The 17,734-nt window shown below is 42.6% G+C and overlaps 1 protein-coding gene across 4 annotated transcripts in view; it reads left to right on the forward strand.

Moving 5' to 3' along the window:
* Positions 1-17,734, forward strand: part of LOC148031560 (uncharacterized) — a 148,134-nt gene that overhangs the window by 89,104 nt on the left and 41,296 nt on the right. For all 4 annotated transcript variants that reach the window (XM_087685107.1, XM_087685108.1, XM_087685110.1 and 1 more), the window contains exons 13-15: positions 4,747-4,804; positions 4,956-5,032; positions 5,151-5,221. In XM_087685107.1, the coding sequence (XP_087541233.1) occupies positions 4,747-4,804; positions 4,956-5,032; positions 5,151-5,221 (206 nt within the window). The remainder of the gene's footprint in view (positions 1-4,746; positions 4,805-4,955; positions 5,033-5,150; positions 5,222-17,734) is intronic.

Here is a 17,734-nt window from a genome sequence, read left to right on the forward strand (position 1 = left end):
TGATTGCCATGGAAACAAAAGGGATGCTTTCCCTAGTAAACTTTATTAAGCTGATTGCTTCAGGTGTGGTTGATTTTCTAAAGGGATAATTAAGGAAGGATGGCGCTAGCTACCCCCCCGCGAACCGCCAAATCGTAACCAAGGGGGTTATGAATCCGTGCCGGGAATGTGGACCGAATCCGCCGCGAGAGATCTCTCCGTGGAAATTACTTGGCGTAGGAGGACGCTTGGGTGCCAGGGGGGGCTCTGGCCGTAAATCCCAATGTCTCCGGACCCTACACAAGTGTTCTATGTGACTCGAGATGGGATCTCGAGGCCTTGATACTAGTTACAAGGCGGAATCTTGGTAGGATAAACCTTCGGGTTTTATTGTAGGGAGACGGAAGGATTTTTCTACGGAGGTAGAAAGGAACACTTAATTCTCTTGTATGGACGGGAGACAAACATTAATTTGAAGATAAGTTAAGGAAGAGTTTGATCTTGTTATCTTGTCTTCGTGTCTGTGCCCTAAATTACGTAAAGGAACCTGTGATTAACGGGTTAATTAAGGAAGTTGCTTTTATGTGTCAAACATAATGTGGTAGGTAATTAGATAACTAAAACAACCCCTGGAGGGAAGCGTGGTGGATGTGACCAATGGGTCTATTCTACGGAAGGGTGGTCTCGGTTAGCCGAGAGCTTTCCTCAAAGGAAATGTTAACGAGGAATATTAGGAAAAGTCGAACGATGATCTTAGACAATGTTGGTTAGAACCCTGATTCATACCGTTTTAGGGGATCGGAATGGGACTATGCCCTACGGGCAGAGAGGTCGAGCGATGCATCCCTCTCGTTTCCCATTCTCTTTGAACCAAGTGTGGTATGAGTCTGCTTTGGTCCAGTTGTATCTACGCAAAGTGGAGCGGCTGTTGACCGACGCTAGAAGGTTGTTAGGAAGATTCGACTGCTAGGAACCCAGACTTCGGGTCGATCCTAGTGGGAACGGCCGGATAAGTTCCGTTGCGAGGCAGACTCGAGAGACCCTAGTTGGCAAACCCCGTGTCATTCCTTGGGAGTGCTGGGCGGCGTCTTCTAGATTGTTCTCTCGATGGGCTGCTAAGACGTGTCCCGCAATTTGAGGGGCGGGCACGCTACACCTACAATGCTATAGCCAAATGCAGGGGATGCTTCCTGAGTTCCACTCTCAATTACAACATTTTTCCCTTGCATTTGTGTGTTGGAGTTATCTCATTGACCGCTATGTGGCTCAAGATCACACTCGATGTATCAATTTTGATTTTGAGCTCAATTACTGGCTCCTGAAAGTTAGATGACGATTAGATCATGTTCTTCTTGAATAAGTTATCCGACAAATACTTCCATTTTATCCAGCACATTATCTCACTATCTAGATTATGTCCTTCTATGATTGTGTGCCGACTCTTTTGTTACATGAGGTTGCACGATTAAGTCCACAAGAAGTCCTCCACACACATCCATTTAGAGGCGCAAGGGTTGGTTGCCTCTTCTTTGGGAGGGAAAACCAACAGTGGTAAGAACTCGCAAGATGTGAATACAAGCCCAAAACAAGGGTGACACTACTTCCTTTGATGGAATCAAAGAAACATGACGCCTTTGGTATCAAATTCCTAAGAAAAATAGGTTTTGCACTGCTAGAGGTTGGGCTATGTGGACAAAGAATGCTGTACCAAGGCCCAAGGTTTTCCTCCTAGAAAACCACAGTAGACTATTGCGATTACCTCCACACCGGCTAGCTAGTCAAGTGGGGCTATGTCTTCCTCTGCCGCTCCATCTGCTCCATCTATCCTAGCAACTATTGGATATATGGCACGCGAATAGTCTTAGTAGCCTATCTCCTCCACTACTCTTGAAGGATTGGTTGATTGATCTGATAGTGGCTTACCTATTGTACTTTACGCATCCATTCCTAGGGCATCTAGTGCACCTTCTAGGACCCCTTTTCCACCTCACTGTATGCGATGGTGGCCACACACTTAGCCTTTCCCTTTTTAGATTTTCATTACATACTTACATACTCATTGCATTACACTTAGCTTTGCTTTATTTTATTTTTAGTTTTGTTTTTTGGAGCATCTCACTACTCACCTTTGTGCTTGCAGATTTTAATCTCTTTTGCAAGGTTTTGTATTTCAATGTAGGGCTAATGTACATGCTTGCATTAGTCCTTTCTAAGCTGAAGACAAGAGTTGCACGCCATTCTTTTGATGGTTCCATCTACTTTGGAGTTTTTTTCTTCTACCAACATGGAGGCTTCCCCTCCCATGATAGATCGTGCAACATCTCTCTTGATGCTATCATGGCGGCGTCTTCTATCCTTGCTCTTCTAGTAGGGTTGCTTCATCATCTTCATCCACTTGGTTCTTGTCATGAAAGAAAATACCTTGATATTTTTGTACTTTGAAATCATGCTAATTCCATACCTTGTAATTTCCAGCCCGTGTAAATTCAGCCCTTGCCAATGTACCCTTAACTTTGGAGAGGAGGAGTTAGGATAAAGAAGGCAAGAAGCTAAGAGAAGACATCTTTTGGCTCATTCACTAAGTTTTGTTGTTTACTTTCTTGATGTTAGCTTCCTTCTTGCTAGATGAAGCATTAGCCATGGCTATCATGTATTGTTGGAACCCTCATCATTAATACATGGCAAGATGTCTTGGTGCAATATTTTTTCTTGTTATTTTATGTCTGTTTCAGTTTATAGTTAGATTTCTTTTCTTGGTAGAATGCTTCATTACATTGGTATCAGAGCATTAGTTTAGATCCTGTCAGAAGTCATTTTCATGCAATAGATTTAGTTGCAGTGACTAGGGAGTGAAAACTGCAGTTAAAATTCAGTCACAAGAGTTAGTTCTTCCATAACCGTGGCCTGACATGGGGAACTCTTACAAACCATGACTAAGATGGAGGTTCTTGGCATGAACCAGTGGACAATGGCGGGATCCAACCAATTTGGCAACTCGTGACCAAGTTTTGGACAAAAAATTGGGGTAAGTTGGACCTGACTGATTCTAGGTGATATTTCTAAGAATGGGTGCCTTGGGGTGGCTGGATAAAGCCGAACTTTGAGAGTAGGCCGCCCTTCAAAGGTGCCACTTAACATTCTCAATTATTGGGCTTGTGGGATCGGTAAGCTATATCGTGGTTGTGGGTCACATCAAAGTTTTCCCAAGTTTATCCTTTATGCAGCATGTCTAACAGTCGTGACATTCCTTAGCACCCTTCTTCTTTTTTGTTTTTCTTTGCCCCGGGGGGTGGGGGTGGGGGTGTGGTGGTGTATGTGTGTGTGCACAGCAGTGCCTATTTGTTGGGATCACATGTTCTATCTTTGGCCATTAGGCCCTCTCTAAATCCATCTTGCTTGGGGTCCTTCTCCATCTTTCAACTATCCTAGGAAGAGCTCACTGTTGCAATGATGGCCTAAGAGAACTTGGAGTTGTGCTAATGCCTCTTTAAAAGATGGCTCTCCGACTGACCAGTAACTATATGATATGCCATCAGAATTCTCTTAGTCACCTCTATGTGTCAAAGTGACGTCCCAAGAATTTAAGAATCAGGTGTTCTCTGACCTAAATGATTATTGACCAAGCGCCTTGTTGATATCTCATGTTTAACCAAATTTAAATTTCACATAAGGTGCATGTAGTTGCAATGCTAAAGCTCCCATCTAATGTTTGGAAAGAGAGAGGGGAAGGGGCTTTTATTGCTCTTATGAATGCCTGTCAGCACATAGTGCCAATATCATAGCCAGGAACAGGGAAAGGTGAACAGGGAATGTGATAGGAATGGGGAGGTGCGTTCTAGAAATAGGACATCTAAAAATAGTTAAATTTAGGAATTTTGCATAACTCTGAAATAAACTTCTTTGCGAGTATTCAAAGACCCTTTAAAAGCACAATCTAAACATCGGGAATGAAGCATCATATATTAAGACCAGGCAATGCTGCAAAATAAAGTATATACTCTTTGGAAAGAGTAAAGGCTCAAGAGCTATAATTTCTGAAGGCTGAAACACATATCATGAAAAGCCAGGCCCAAGTGGCAAGGTCAATACTAGATACAAATATCAAGTCAAAGCAGGGCGAATATGGTCACTTGGCAGGCTGGAATGTGGCATTTCTTACTGTGCCCTGCAGTTGGAAGATTTCCAGATTGGAATGCTGTCAAGACTTGAAATGGAACATTCCACCAAGTTTGAATGCATTCCTTGTTCAGGCCCGACAGGGAATGGCGTCCCCCCCCACCCCCCCATCACGGCCCCCCCCCCCAAAACCCCTGGAGGCCCCATTCTCACTGTTCCATGTCATTATGACTGAGATACCTAATTAATCTTGTGACACCCCAGCTTGTGTCCCTCAACTGAAGTTTATGTGGGGCATGCTCATGTAGTCTGTGTTATCTTTCTCACAGCCTAAACTCTTCAAATTCTTATCCTTATGATAATTTTATTAAATTCTTGTTTATTGAATGAAGTCAGTCCAATTTCAAAAAATGATTTGTTTTGCCTTAAACAACCACCTTTTTTCAAGAAGACAAAACTCTAGTAATAAACATCTCACTCGAAAGGGGGACCGAGGTAAAATACGATATAAGTGCTACTCTAACAGTAGAATAAAACCACAGTTGTCTCCAATCTTGCTGCTTGCAGCAGGAGAATGTCAAATAATGGCCTTTTGTAGTGATTTGTGGAGTTTTAGTGCTGCACTCTGAGTTATTGTTTTATTTTTCAAAGGTTCTTTATGTTGGAGATCATATTTATGGAGACATACTTCGGAGTAAGAAGCAACCAGGTATGTTTAAGCTGTCTTGTAGACCAGATGTAATATACTTGGACTTCCTTAGCATATGGAAAAATGAAACCATCTCTTAAAATCCACAATATTGATTGCGGATTCCACTATACTCATAGTATTATTTGTATCCTGAAAATTGTATGAGCAGGTTGGCGGACAATGCTGGTAGTCCCAGAGCTAGAAAAGGAGCTAGAAATCTTTCAACAGACAGTAAACATTAGAAAGGTGCATGGGAAAGTCCATGCAAAGTTCTTGTTTTTTCCCCAATTTCCTGCCAAATTGTAGATAGACATACTGTAACTTTCTGGTTATTGATGGAAGTTGTTTTATTTCTGTCTTGTAGGATTTGATATTGCTAAGGAAGAAGCGTGAATGTATTGAAGACAAACTACTGCAGCTAAACTGGAATATCAGGTATCTTATCAGCTCAGTAGACCTTCTAGCCATTATGCAGACAGTGTGCACTTTTTTTCAGACAAAAGAAAATTCCATTAATAATACATCGGAGGAAACCCCACCGAGGGAAAGTACAAAGTACAAGGAACTCTGTAAAGAGTGCTAAGTACACGACAAATACAATGGCTGTGTGAATCTGGTGGGCTGTAATGCCAGACCAATCTACATGTGCGTGCATCTTTTCAGCCCCTCTTTTTCCATGGCTCTTTATTATGACAATCATTACATAATTGTGCTCCAGGTAGTCACAAGTAACAGAGGGAGTGGGGCCTTGGGACGTTCTTGTTACAGAGTGCGTCACATTTGAAAGGGACATTACTTTCTTTGTTTTCAAAATGTGACAGTATGTGACAAGAAATATGATGTCATTTGTTGTGATATGATGGTATGTGACTGTGATGTCACATGTTGTAATGGATTGAGATTGTGATGAATGGGATGAATTTTGCATCACACGTGGCTGGTTCGATTGTGAACTGGGCAACGTTGGGCTGCTGACTTGGATCTTTATGCCGTGCCTCATGTGTTCTCATGGCTGTCATCTTCTCCTACTTGTCACAACTCACTCCTAGCTCTAGCCTGCTCCTAGCCTCATTGCTTGTCGTCTCTCTTGCCAATTACCTTGTAACTTATTGCTTTTGATAATTCATGACTCCACTCATAACCAAGCTGGCAAACTTCAAGGTCATGTCCACATTACTTACGGAGTATAGGTATGGGGCCCCAATCTTGATCTCACTGCAGCCAATCAGGTTGCACATATGATGGATGGAGGTTGATGGAGAGGCCACTTGTATCCATGATCTCTAGGATGATCAGATGTAAGGCTTCGGTACCACATGAGATCATTAGAGCTGAGCTAATGGCCATGCTGATTGTAGTAGAGGCCCTCACCTGATCAGCCATATATGTACACAACCTATGGGATCTACCTAGACATAGATATGCATGGCTGGCTCTTGATTCCTCTCAACAGCTTGCCAACTAGTGTGACCCTTTGTGTTGGTATGCAGAGATGTTAGCTTGGTTTGAGTTACATGTCTTTAGCATGGACAAGCTATCCCCCTTCCAGTACTCCCTTGACACACCGTTGCTGACCTTGAGCAGCTCAAAGCTTAGCAGGGTTATTGGGATGGATCTCACCCAGCTAGACATCAGGAGGACATGGTTGGCACCAATACAGGAGTTAGGGACGAAGATGGCTTTCTATAGAGAGCATCTTCTCCATACAACAAATGATGAATTTATTGTCTGCCCTGAGATACATGGACACCCGCCTCTCACATGGGATTAGATGCGCTATTGGTCAGTTGCGTACCTCTTCACACCAATTAGAGATTGAGACCGGTAGGTAGAGGTGGAGACAAAGGAGCACGATGTTTGCGGTTGCCCAGCATACTACGAGATTGGAGGCCATTTTCACTGTCTATTTAGGGATGGGTTTGGGCCATTATCTAAAGTCATGGATTTTACTGACCATCTGTGTCTTGGTTTCTTCCTCTTGGAGATACGATGGCTTTGGGATTTACTCTTTAGGAGCCTAGCAACTCCAGGATGCTGGGATCGCACCCAGAGGAAATTTACAGATTTCTTTGCGAGAGAGACCCAGGAGGTTTTAGCATAGCTTCAGTCTCAGTCATCTACACATGCACGGGATATTATTCGATCGAGCCGCCCAACTTAGCGGATCAAAAAGCATGGTGGTTTATAGAGTATTTTCTGCCCTGCTGGCTGTTCAGGAGGCAAGAAGAGCTTTTTTACTATAAAGAAGTGTTGGAAATGTTGGTTGATGTGTTCCATGTGAATACACATTTGTATTTACGTCTGCATCAAAGAAATATTTTGTATACACACACGTGGATTCCCATTTAAGTTTCAATATGTGTGTTGACTCTTCTCAGTCCACTTCAGGGCATTCCGTGATGAATGCTCCGGAAAGTCGGGTGTGGAATGCCTTTGCTCTTGAGGTACTTAAGCAAGATCTTTGGTCTTGGCTCCACCCTTCTTCTACAGGGTTTACTTTTCATTCCGCACAATATGCAACTACATGGTCGCTGTTGGACCGAATGTATATCATGCAGGATGATGATTTTCTTCCTGAGATGCTGGAAATGACAGTCTTGCGGCAATATGCCTTGTCGGACCATTTCCCTCTCCAGCTTGAGATACTTGCACAACCCATTGCACCTTTTATGCAGTTGCTGGATAGACTCCCTTTACGTTTCAACTCGTCTTATTTGAAGCATCCAATCTTTCAGGGCTATATGCAGCAATTGATTGAGAGGTTTTTATTGGACTTCGCCTCTCAGGGTTTGGCTTCCTTTGCACGACTGCTCTCTAATGTATAGTGGGTTGCTCGGCAGTATGGAATCCATCATGCCTCTATTTGTCGGCGGCGTCAACATGCAGCGGAGGACTTACTGGCTTTGGTTCGTTCGCTGCTGGTGGACACCCCAGATGATGGATTTCTGCTGTCATTGGCGATGCGTTTGGCTGATCTTATTAAATAATTTCAATTGAAATCTTATCAGCAGGCCAAACTGCACAACTTGACTGACAATTTGCAAGATAGTGCTTGTCAGACTCATAAGTTCTTTCGTGCCTTGCATGTTTCTTCTACTCGAGAAAATATGACTAGACTCCAGGATTCAGAAGGTCGCATGGTCCTGATCCGCAGACCATTGTCAATATGTGCAGGAATTATTTTCTGGATCTTCTTGGTTCTTCTCCGTCGCCTTCTGACCAGGTTACGCATGCACGCTCAGTCTTCTATGATCTGGTCCGCCATCAGGTTCCACTTGATATGCAAGCTACTTTGGAGGCAGATATTTGTGAGGAGGAGGTTATGGATGTTTTGTTACACCTGCCTAAGGATAAAAGCCTTGGTTGGGATGGTCTCACCAATGAATTCTTTGAGAGCTCGGCTACCCAATTGGTGAAGCCATTGGCGGCTATGTTTCAGTAGGTTTGGGAAACAGGGATCATGCCTTCCTCATGGAAAGAAGGCCTTATCAAACTGCTTCCAAAGGTTCCTTCGCCGTCAATGTTGCAACATTGGAGACCAATTTCTTTGATGGATTCGATGTATAAAATCTTTTCCAAAGTGCTGGCGAATCGGCTCCACAAGCACCTTCCAGCTATTGTGCATTCTCTTCAATATGGTTTCATTAAGGGCCGCAATATTCTGCATAATATATTAAATGTCCAAATGGCTATTGACTATACAAGGCACTTTAGTCAGGAAGTGGTATTGATTCAATTGGATATGGAAAAGGCTTTTGACTATTTAGACTGGTCTTTCATTGCTGAACTTATGCCTGCTATGGGTTTTCGTACTCGGATGTCTCGATTGATCTACACCATTAGTGCTGCGGCTTCTTCGCGCGTTATGCTCAATGGTGGGGTTACAGAGCCATTTGTCCTTGTACGCTCGGTGAGACAGGGTTGCCCTTTGAGTCCACTCTTCTTTGCCCTGGCGACCCACCCGGTTCTTTCAATGTTATCTTCAATGGCAGCTTCTACTCAGCCGGCCGGATTGTCTCTTCCTTTGGGACAGGACTTCATTAGCCAATCTTTGGTTGATGATAGCTTTATGATTTTGCGTGCGGACAAGGACAACATTCGCAAGGCATTAGATGTTTGGACGCTCTTTGGTCATGCTTCTGGTCTTCGCATCAATGCCTTCAAATCAGCCATTCTCAGTTGCACGGAGTCTGATTTACAGTCATTGGGCTGGCAGGGTCATGTTGTTCCCCGTGGCTCCATTGTTAGGCATCTTGGGTACCCGTTGGGTGTTGATGTTCAGCCAAAGCAACTAATGGAGTGGATTTCACAGAAACTGGTAGCTAAGTTTATGTATTGGAAGTCGCAAGCGTGGCCCTTCCATGTCCACCTCAAAGTGGCTCAGACAATTATGCTGCCAATGCTCACATATTTCTTGCCATTACTGCCGTGGACTCCTACTACTTTGAAGGCTCTCACTCGCCCTATTCGTTTCATGTTATGGAAGAAGGATTCATTGCACGTAGGTATTTCGTGGATTTCGTGGTCACATATATGTACCCCCAAACGCCTGGGTGGTGGAGCCATTTTGGATGCCGAAACTCATATACTGGTACTTCGTTGGTCTCTTTTTCGCGTATGTGTGTGGATCATCACACGTGGGCCATTATAGCCCGTTATTTTCTTGAGGACAGCGGGCTTTGGCATGGTAATACACAAATTTGGAGCTCCTAGTGGCATGTTCTTAATGCAGACTCTTGGTTTTCTAGTCCGTCCTCCTCTCTTTTACTGCATTTGGTCGGCTCCTGGAAAGTGGTGCTTCAAAAGGCGTGTTGGCATCCAGTAGAGGACCGCTTGCATGCTAACTCCTTTCAATTGGAATTGTTGGCAGTCTCAAGATTACTTTCATGGGAAGACAAACATGAGCTCAGACCAAAATTTAACTGCATGGCCCATTTAGGTGTGACTTCAGTTGCGGATGCCACCCTTGCCAGTCATAATGTCTTTGCATCGTTTCGTATTGCCAGGAGACTTTTCAGAATCCCACGTGGATACCGTGATTTATGGGAACATCTGTTGTTAGTGCTTCAGGGCAGGTAACCCTTTCCTGCCCTTGCTGTGGATCGTCCTTGGCAGGACTGGGACCTTGCAGGCCGGTTGAGTTTGGAAAAGGCCTCTGCTAATCAGGTGTATCATCTTCTGATTAAAGATCATCAATGGCTGAGTGTTAAAGCTAATACTGTATGGGGATTGCGGAAATCTCAGTCATGGTGGAAGGCAACTGTGATGGAGGGCTGGTTGAATAAGACACCTTTCAAATGTAAGGTCTTTCTTTGGCAGGTGATGATTGGTGGTCTTCCTCTTGCGTCGGCCCTTTCCAAGCGTCGAATCTCGAACGGCAATTGTTTCTTCTGCACCACTATTGTGGAATCGACCTGACATCGATTTATTTCTTGCCCGCTCGCTAAGAATATCTGGTCGCTCTTGTCACAGGTTTGGCGTGCGGTGGTGGGATCCTCACTAACCCCTTTCGATTGGGTTTTTGTGCGCCCAAAATACCCCACACCGCCACAGTTGCATATGAAGATCTTATTCCACTTTTTTAGATACTGGGGATGCTGGCACAATTGGATCACTCGGAATGCCTTTCTTTTTGATTCGGCCTCTAATGTACCGAGACACATTGCCAGGCTTAAAGGTCTCTTGCATTGGCAGATAGATCTCATTCGGCACTCGGACTTGCTCCCTTGGGAGGACTTACTTCCCTGGCATATGGCAATTTCCTATGGGTCTTTGCCATGACTTGTGTAACTTTTTTGTGGCTTCGTACTGGGATTTTACACACATTGGCTTAGAGCCCTCGTGTATCTTGTAATCATGTAAACTTGTACATTTTTTTCGTAATTAACACAATTACCTTTTACGAAAAGAGAGAGAGAGAGAGAGAGAGAGAGACGTGTAGAGCGAGAGAGGAGTATTTGGGCATGCTTTTGGCCTCCATATTAATGCCATGAAACCATCCCTCATCAACCACTGGGTATTGATGTTCAGCCTAAACAATTGCTGCAATAGATATCTTAGAAGTTGGAGGCTAAGTTTCTCTATTGGAAATCTCAGGCCTGCCCATTTCATGTGCATCTCAAAGTGGCATAGACGATCATGCTGCCCATGCTTACCTATGTTTTGCCACCTTTGCCTTGGGCCAAGAGTACTTTGAATGACCTTACCAGGCACGTCCATTTCATGCAATGAAAAAAGGATTCTATACATGCTGGTATTTCTTGGATTTCTTGGAGCCATTCTTATACTCCCAAAAGCATGGTTGGTGGGGGTGTTTTGGATGTTGAGACTCACATGTTTGCTCTGTCATGGTCACTATTTCAAGCCATGTGTGATGGTCATCAGCCTTGGGTTTCTATCGTTTGCTTTTTCTTGAAGACTAGGGACTTGTGCATGGCACCTACTCGACATGCTTTAGCTTTTTGATCGCTTCGTTTGTTCTAGTAACCCACTTGGTGTGCTCATGCAAGGTTGTCCTTTAGAAGGTCAATTGGCATCCAATGGAGAATAGGTTATAGGCTAATTCTATTATGAGGGAAACAAAAACTTGGCAAGGACAAGGCCTCACAACCTACAAGAGAATAACTTGAAGAAGAACTTATTTCTTTATTACATAATGATGAAGTACTACAAGTTGATAAAGACAAGACCTTGATACGAGACTAGATCAAAGACAAGACGAGATGAGACCAGAACTAGAACTAGAGAGGATTTACCTCTCACATGAGCCTCATAACTGGCATTGGCAAGACTAAAGGACTTGTATCCCAAGACCCCTATTTATACTGGAGTTGAGGAGGTTAAGAGGAAGCTTCTAGATGATGACATAATTGATGATATAAGCACCATTGACAACTTGGTTTAGCTTTTTGAGTTCTCCAAGTGATATTGGGAATGTGTAGTTTGAGCCAAGGTAGATGAATGATGATTGGATTGCTTGGGCAACATATGATGTTGAATGTTGTGTTTGTTACAAAGTCTCTTAATGTTACTTTTATAGGATGAGTTGTGTACTTGACATCACATGAAGCAAGAGGACTTCATGATTGGTTAGAAGGCATGATGTAAATATTTTCATTTAATTTAAGATTTTTAACTAAAACAAAGAGATGTGAATAGGAGCAATGGCTATTTGGATTTTGTTTATTTTGGCTTTTTAGGTTCATATCAATTCTTAGAAATCTACAATAATTTCTTATACAGAGATAGATTTGCAAGATTTGGGCTGTGAGGGAGTGGTTGTTTCTAAAGGTGAAATTAAACAGCACTTGGGTTATCACATTGGTGTGGATGTGACTCCTCGAGCCTTGCTTGATTGGATGACTTTCCAAGTCCATGATAGGTTTATGTATTGGAAATCTTAGGGCTGGCCTCTTTGTGTGTAGCTGAAAGTGGCACAATCCATCATGATCAATATACTCTCATATTTTTTGCCCTTACTTCCCTAGACCAAGAAGTCTCTCTTGGAATTGTTGCAAACAATCCGCTTTATGTTGTGGTAAAGAAAGCAAATTGTCTGGGTCAGGTATAGATATCTTGGCAGCATATTACTACAAAATGGTTGGGTGGGGCTGCTTTGCTGGATGTCAATATTCATATGACAGCTTTGAGATTGGCTCTTTTGGAGGCTCTATGTTTGTAGAGTTATCTTGGACTGATATTACTAAATTTCTTATTGAGGAGAGTGGTATCTTCTGTGATCATACTATTATCCGGGCTTCTTGGTGGCATGTTTTGAATTTGACACGGCCTTTTAAAATTTCATAGTTCTTTCTCCTTGCTCATTTGATTGGCTCATGTCAGGATATTCTCTACTTTACAATTTGACGTCCTCCTAATCTTTGAAAGGAGGCTAATTCATTACAAGCTGAAATGCTAACTACTTTCAGGCTGCTAGATTAACTTGATAAAGACTTGCAGCGAGATAAATTTAATCCGATGGCTAGATTGGGGCTGCACACTACACGTGATGCTGTCATTCCTAGCTAGCTTTGTCTTTATTCTTTCCATCATATTCGCATGTACTTTCGGGTGCCTAGCGGCTACATCTAGATTAGATTGACCTTGCAGGAATAGCTTCATTGGCATACTACATTGCTTGATTTTTAGTCTTCTTCCCCTCAGCAAAATTGGGCATTTGTGAAACCAGAGGATTTCCTAAAAAGGTTGGCTAATCAGATTTACCATAAGATGGTCAAGAATAAGGTATGGGTCACTAAGAAAGCCAACAAAGTTTGTCATGTTCAGAATAGCAAAGGGAAGTGGCAAGTCACATTTGTTTAATTGTGGAAGTCCAAGGTTCCTCATCAAGGATAAGTTTTCATTTGGAGTCTACTTATTGGGGGTCGTTCCATTGGGGATGTGCTGTGTGATTGTAAGATCTCCTGTTGCCGCTATATCTTTTGTAGTATATGTAATGAGACCCCAATTCATTGCTTCATCTTGTGCCTAGTTTGGAGACAGATCTGAAGGTTTATTTTGTGCGTGTGAACCTCGGTATAGAGTAGTGAACAACCATCCGTTCTTGGGTCATGGGCAAGATGCCTTCTTTGATCACTTTGCAGCAAAATCATCCTTGCCTTTTCCATTTTCTAGCGCATTTGACGCACCCGCAATGCTTTTATTTCTCATTCAGCCTCAAGTATCCATGGGCACGTGGCCTGTGTTTGAGGATTACTATTATGGCAAGCCTCTTCCATGCAAGTATACAAGCTCACACCATCTCTTCACAAAGGTGTGAACGTTGCTTTTGGGATAACAAAGGTCAAATACGATATTACAATGGTACTATTATGGCAAGCCTCTTCCATCCAAGTATACAAGCTCACACCATCTCTTCACAAAGGTGTGAACATTGCTTTTGGGATAACAAAGGTCAAATACGATATTACAATGGTACTATGATGTAAAAGCATGTGATTAGGGTCGTGCAAATAACCTATGAAAAGCACTTTTTGGTAGTACAAACATGTGGCTATGAACAATGGAAAAGTCTACCTCAATCAAGGAGAAAATCCGGCTTGTGTCCAATTATGATGGTTTTGACCAATTGGTTGGAAATTCCTCACAGACTGCCCTATTAAAGATGTGAGCCAATGCTAGTGCCAAGATATCACAAGAATGTGTGAAGTGTTCTACTACTAAATCATCATGATCTTGGGCTTTCCCATTTTTCAGTTTCCATATGGCATTCCTCACTTTTCTTTTGTGTGAAAAAATTGCAAATTTTTGGTCTTGAGGTTGAGGGGAGTGGCATAGAATCTTGGCTAAGAACATCATAAAGTGGCTAAGAACATCATAAAGTGTGCAAGCATATTCATGCCAATCATCTGGTCTAGTAACCTCTATAGGTGGCTAGCTCTCATGCATTCTTTTCCATGCTCTCTTGCTGTCGTGTCCCAAGAACATGGAATACATTTCTGTTTCTAGTTTGCTCAAGTATTCCCGCTTCTTTTTGCGTACCAATTGTTTGAAGTGTACATATGCCAAGTGCCACCTCTCGCTGAAAATGTGCTTGTGCCTCTCTGCACTCATAATCATACCAGCCATTCTGTGGGGTATTACCTTGTGGAGGCTTATCTAATGGTGTAGTGTGTGGGAAAGCATAGGCTACTGAAGTATGTATTATCTTGACCAATTGTCTTGTAAACTCATCGAGAGACGCATGTGTGTCTAGCTCCCTCAATGGATCTCACAGAGCAGTGCTGTATACGTGTGAGGTAATTTTCACAAAATCATAGCATGGTAATTTTGGTATGTGTGACTGTGCTTCATGTATGTCCATATTGCATTGTGAAAGCTAGAATAGCATGGTTTGTTGCTAATCCAATTGGTCTGTCTGAGATTTCAAAGCTTTTTATGTAAGGTAGCAAGTTGGGTGATCCAATCAAGTAGTCCACTGTGCTTGACCCTTTCTTGTTATTCCAGCATGCAAAATCATTATATCCTGGCCACTATGGCAGCCCATTATGGATGGCCAAACCATGTGCACTTGTTCCATATTTTGTTTTATCTCTATCTCTGGCTGAACTGACTAATCCCACTTCATCTAATGCAATATTTTGTTATCTCTTTATCTCTGGCTGATCTGACTAATCCCACTTCATCTAATGCAATATCTGTGAACATATCATTGCTAGTGTCAAAGAAAGCAGATTGGTTGATTCTTGTGTGTGATTAAAGTCTCTTGCTAGTAAAATATCCCCGATGCTCATAAATCTCATTATGTCCTTATATAGTGGTATATACGGGGATGCCCCTTTAGGGGGAAAGCATATTGGTTGCTTCTTGTGCGTACATTAAAGTCTCATGCTATTAAAATATACCTAGTGCTCATAAATCTCATTATGTCTTCATATAGTGGTGTATAGGGGGATGCCTCTTTAGGGGAAAACTTAGAATATGCAAGGGGAAAGTAGCATATGGCAATGTATATGTCTCGAGTTCTATTTGCACATAAGTTGATCCACATGTATCTTGCCTGTGCATCTCTATGTACCACTTGGTCTGTATTTGAGAGCTCTTCTCTAAATAGAATTGCCACACCTCTTGATCTCGTCGTCCTTCCAGGCCTCCTAGGCTGAGTGCAATATATACTTTCCTATCTATATCCATATACATTAGGTAGAAGGTTGTCTTTACATTGGTGTGTCTCAGTATATATAGCAATGTCTATCCCTCTGGAAGTATCCTCAAAATACCCTCCATCTGTCTTAAGGGAGTGAGTGTAATGCGAACTTCAGGGTCTCATAGCCCGTGCACCGTTGTGCTGTCCTTTCCTCTGTGATAATGACTCTTCCATCTCTGTAGACAACCCATTTACCTGCTTTTCATGCCTCTAGAATACATGGCATGTTTCCCCCTTCTTATGGGCTATCTTGGCCGAGGTAAGGTCTTGATCTAGGTAGATCTTTTCTCCTTTGAGAGTGATTCGCTGGGAGAGGAAGGTTATTTTCTTTTCCAAGTCTCCAAACTTAAGGATGAGGACTTTTGTTTTTGTATCGTCTTTCTCGACTTGCTAGGCCCCAATGATGGGTATATATGTAGCTCCAATTTGGGTGACGAGCTGTAGCATCTTCAATTGGGGAGCTTTTCTCATCTAGTCCAATTGCTCTTATGTGGAGTGCATGTGCCCGTCTTTTTGTCTCTTCTTCCAAGGTGGCATTCATAACTTCCACTTTGTTGCCATGCATTCCTTTGTTCTTTTTTGCCACACCTATCCATTCTGCACTTTCTTTGATAGCATTCTCAACATTCTCCATTTTCTTTTGGGTTCCTTGCACCACACTTGCATAGGTGTGCATATCCTTTTTCAAAACATCCATCTCTTTTTGTAGCTCCGGTGTGATTTGTGATTCCTTTTGTGCGTCCAATTTCTTTTTGCATTCCTCTAATCCTTCTTTTAGGTTAGAGATCATCGAGCCTTTCTTTGCCATGTGTGCATCCAGTGTTTGTTGCATCTGGTGGGATCACGAATGAAATTGCCTTGTCTCGGTCTCTTCGACAAGGACGCCCTCTTAGCCCTTTACTGTTTGCTTTAGTCACTCACCCCATGCTTTCATTGTTGGACAAGTTGGTTGATCAAGGGGAGATAGTTAGTCTTACTCTTCCTAGTGGGGCCCAACCTTTGGGGCAATCTTCGGTAGATGATTCCTTCATATTTCTTAAGGCCGATCGCTGAAATGTCAATCGAGCAATGGTTGCATGGAATATTTTTGCTCTCGTATCAGGACTTTATATTAACACTCAGAAATCTACACTACTTTCTTGCATGGAGAATGATTTGCAGGCCTTGGGCTGGCATGGAATTGTGATCTCTAGGGGAAACATAACTAGACATTTGGGCTATCCTATTGGTGTGGATGTAGCTCCCCGTACATTGCTGGATTGGATGTCATCTCGTATTCATGATTAGTTCATGTACTGGAAGTCTCAAGGCTGGCATCTTCATGTGTGACTTAAGGTTGCTCAATGCATCATGATTAGCATGATCTCGTATTTCCTGCCTCTTCTTCCTTGGACCAAGAAGTCTCTTTTGGAATTGGTTCAACCTATCCAATTCATGTTGTGGAAAAAGAAAGGGAATCCCTTAGGTTAAGTGTGGATTTCGTGGCAGCATGTTACTACTCCTAAAAGGATGGGGGGAGCAGCTTTGTTGGATGCTAACTTGCATATGGCATCCTTGAGGCTAGCACTTTTCCAGGCATTATGTATAGAGAGTCATCCTTGGTCAGACATTGCAAAATTTTTCATAGAAAAGATTGGAATCTCTTATGGCAACACGCTTATTCATGCTTCTTGGTGGCATGTGCTTAATTCCACAAGACCTATAAAGGTCTCTTAGTCTTTTCTCCTTTCTCATTTGATTGCCTCTTGGCAGGCAATGTTATGTCTTGCAGTTTGGCGCCCTTCTAATTCTCGTAAAAGGAGGAGAATTTGTTGCTAGGAGAAGTGCTGGCTACTTCCAGGTTGTTGGATTGGCCGCATAAAGATTTACACAAAGATAAGTTTAATCGGATGGCTCGTTTGGGGTTGCAGACAGTCCTTGATGGGTTCCTAGACAGGCTTGTCTTTATTCTTTTAGGTGTATCCGTCAGCACTTTCGGGTACCTCACGATTATCATGACATTTGGTCCTCTATACAGGAAAGGATTTTGAGGTTCTCCCCTTTGTCAATATTACAACACTCTTCACCATGTTGTGATTGGAGGTTTGTGATTCTTGATGATTTTGAGAAAAGGTCAGCTAACCAGATTTATCATCAAATGGTGGAGGTCAAAAGATGGGTCACGGAAAAGGCTAACAAAGTATGGCATACTCGGGATAGTAAAAAGAAGTGGCAGGGAAGATTCATCCAACTTTGGAAGTCTAAGGTTTTGTATCATGGTAAAGTGTTCATTTGGAGGCTAC

Source organism: Lygodium microphyllum, chromosome 9 (assembly GCF_053477565.2).
Source record: "Lygodium microphyllum isolate KBCC chromosome 9, Lygodium_microphyllum_v1.1.10, whole genome shotgun sequence".
Classification (NCBI taxonomy): Eukaryota; Viridiplantae; Streptophyta; class Polypodiopsida; order Schizaeales; family Lygodiaceae; genus Lygodium; species Lygodium microphyllum.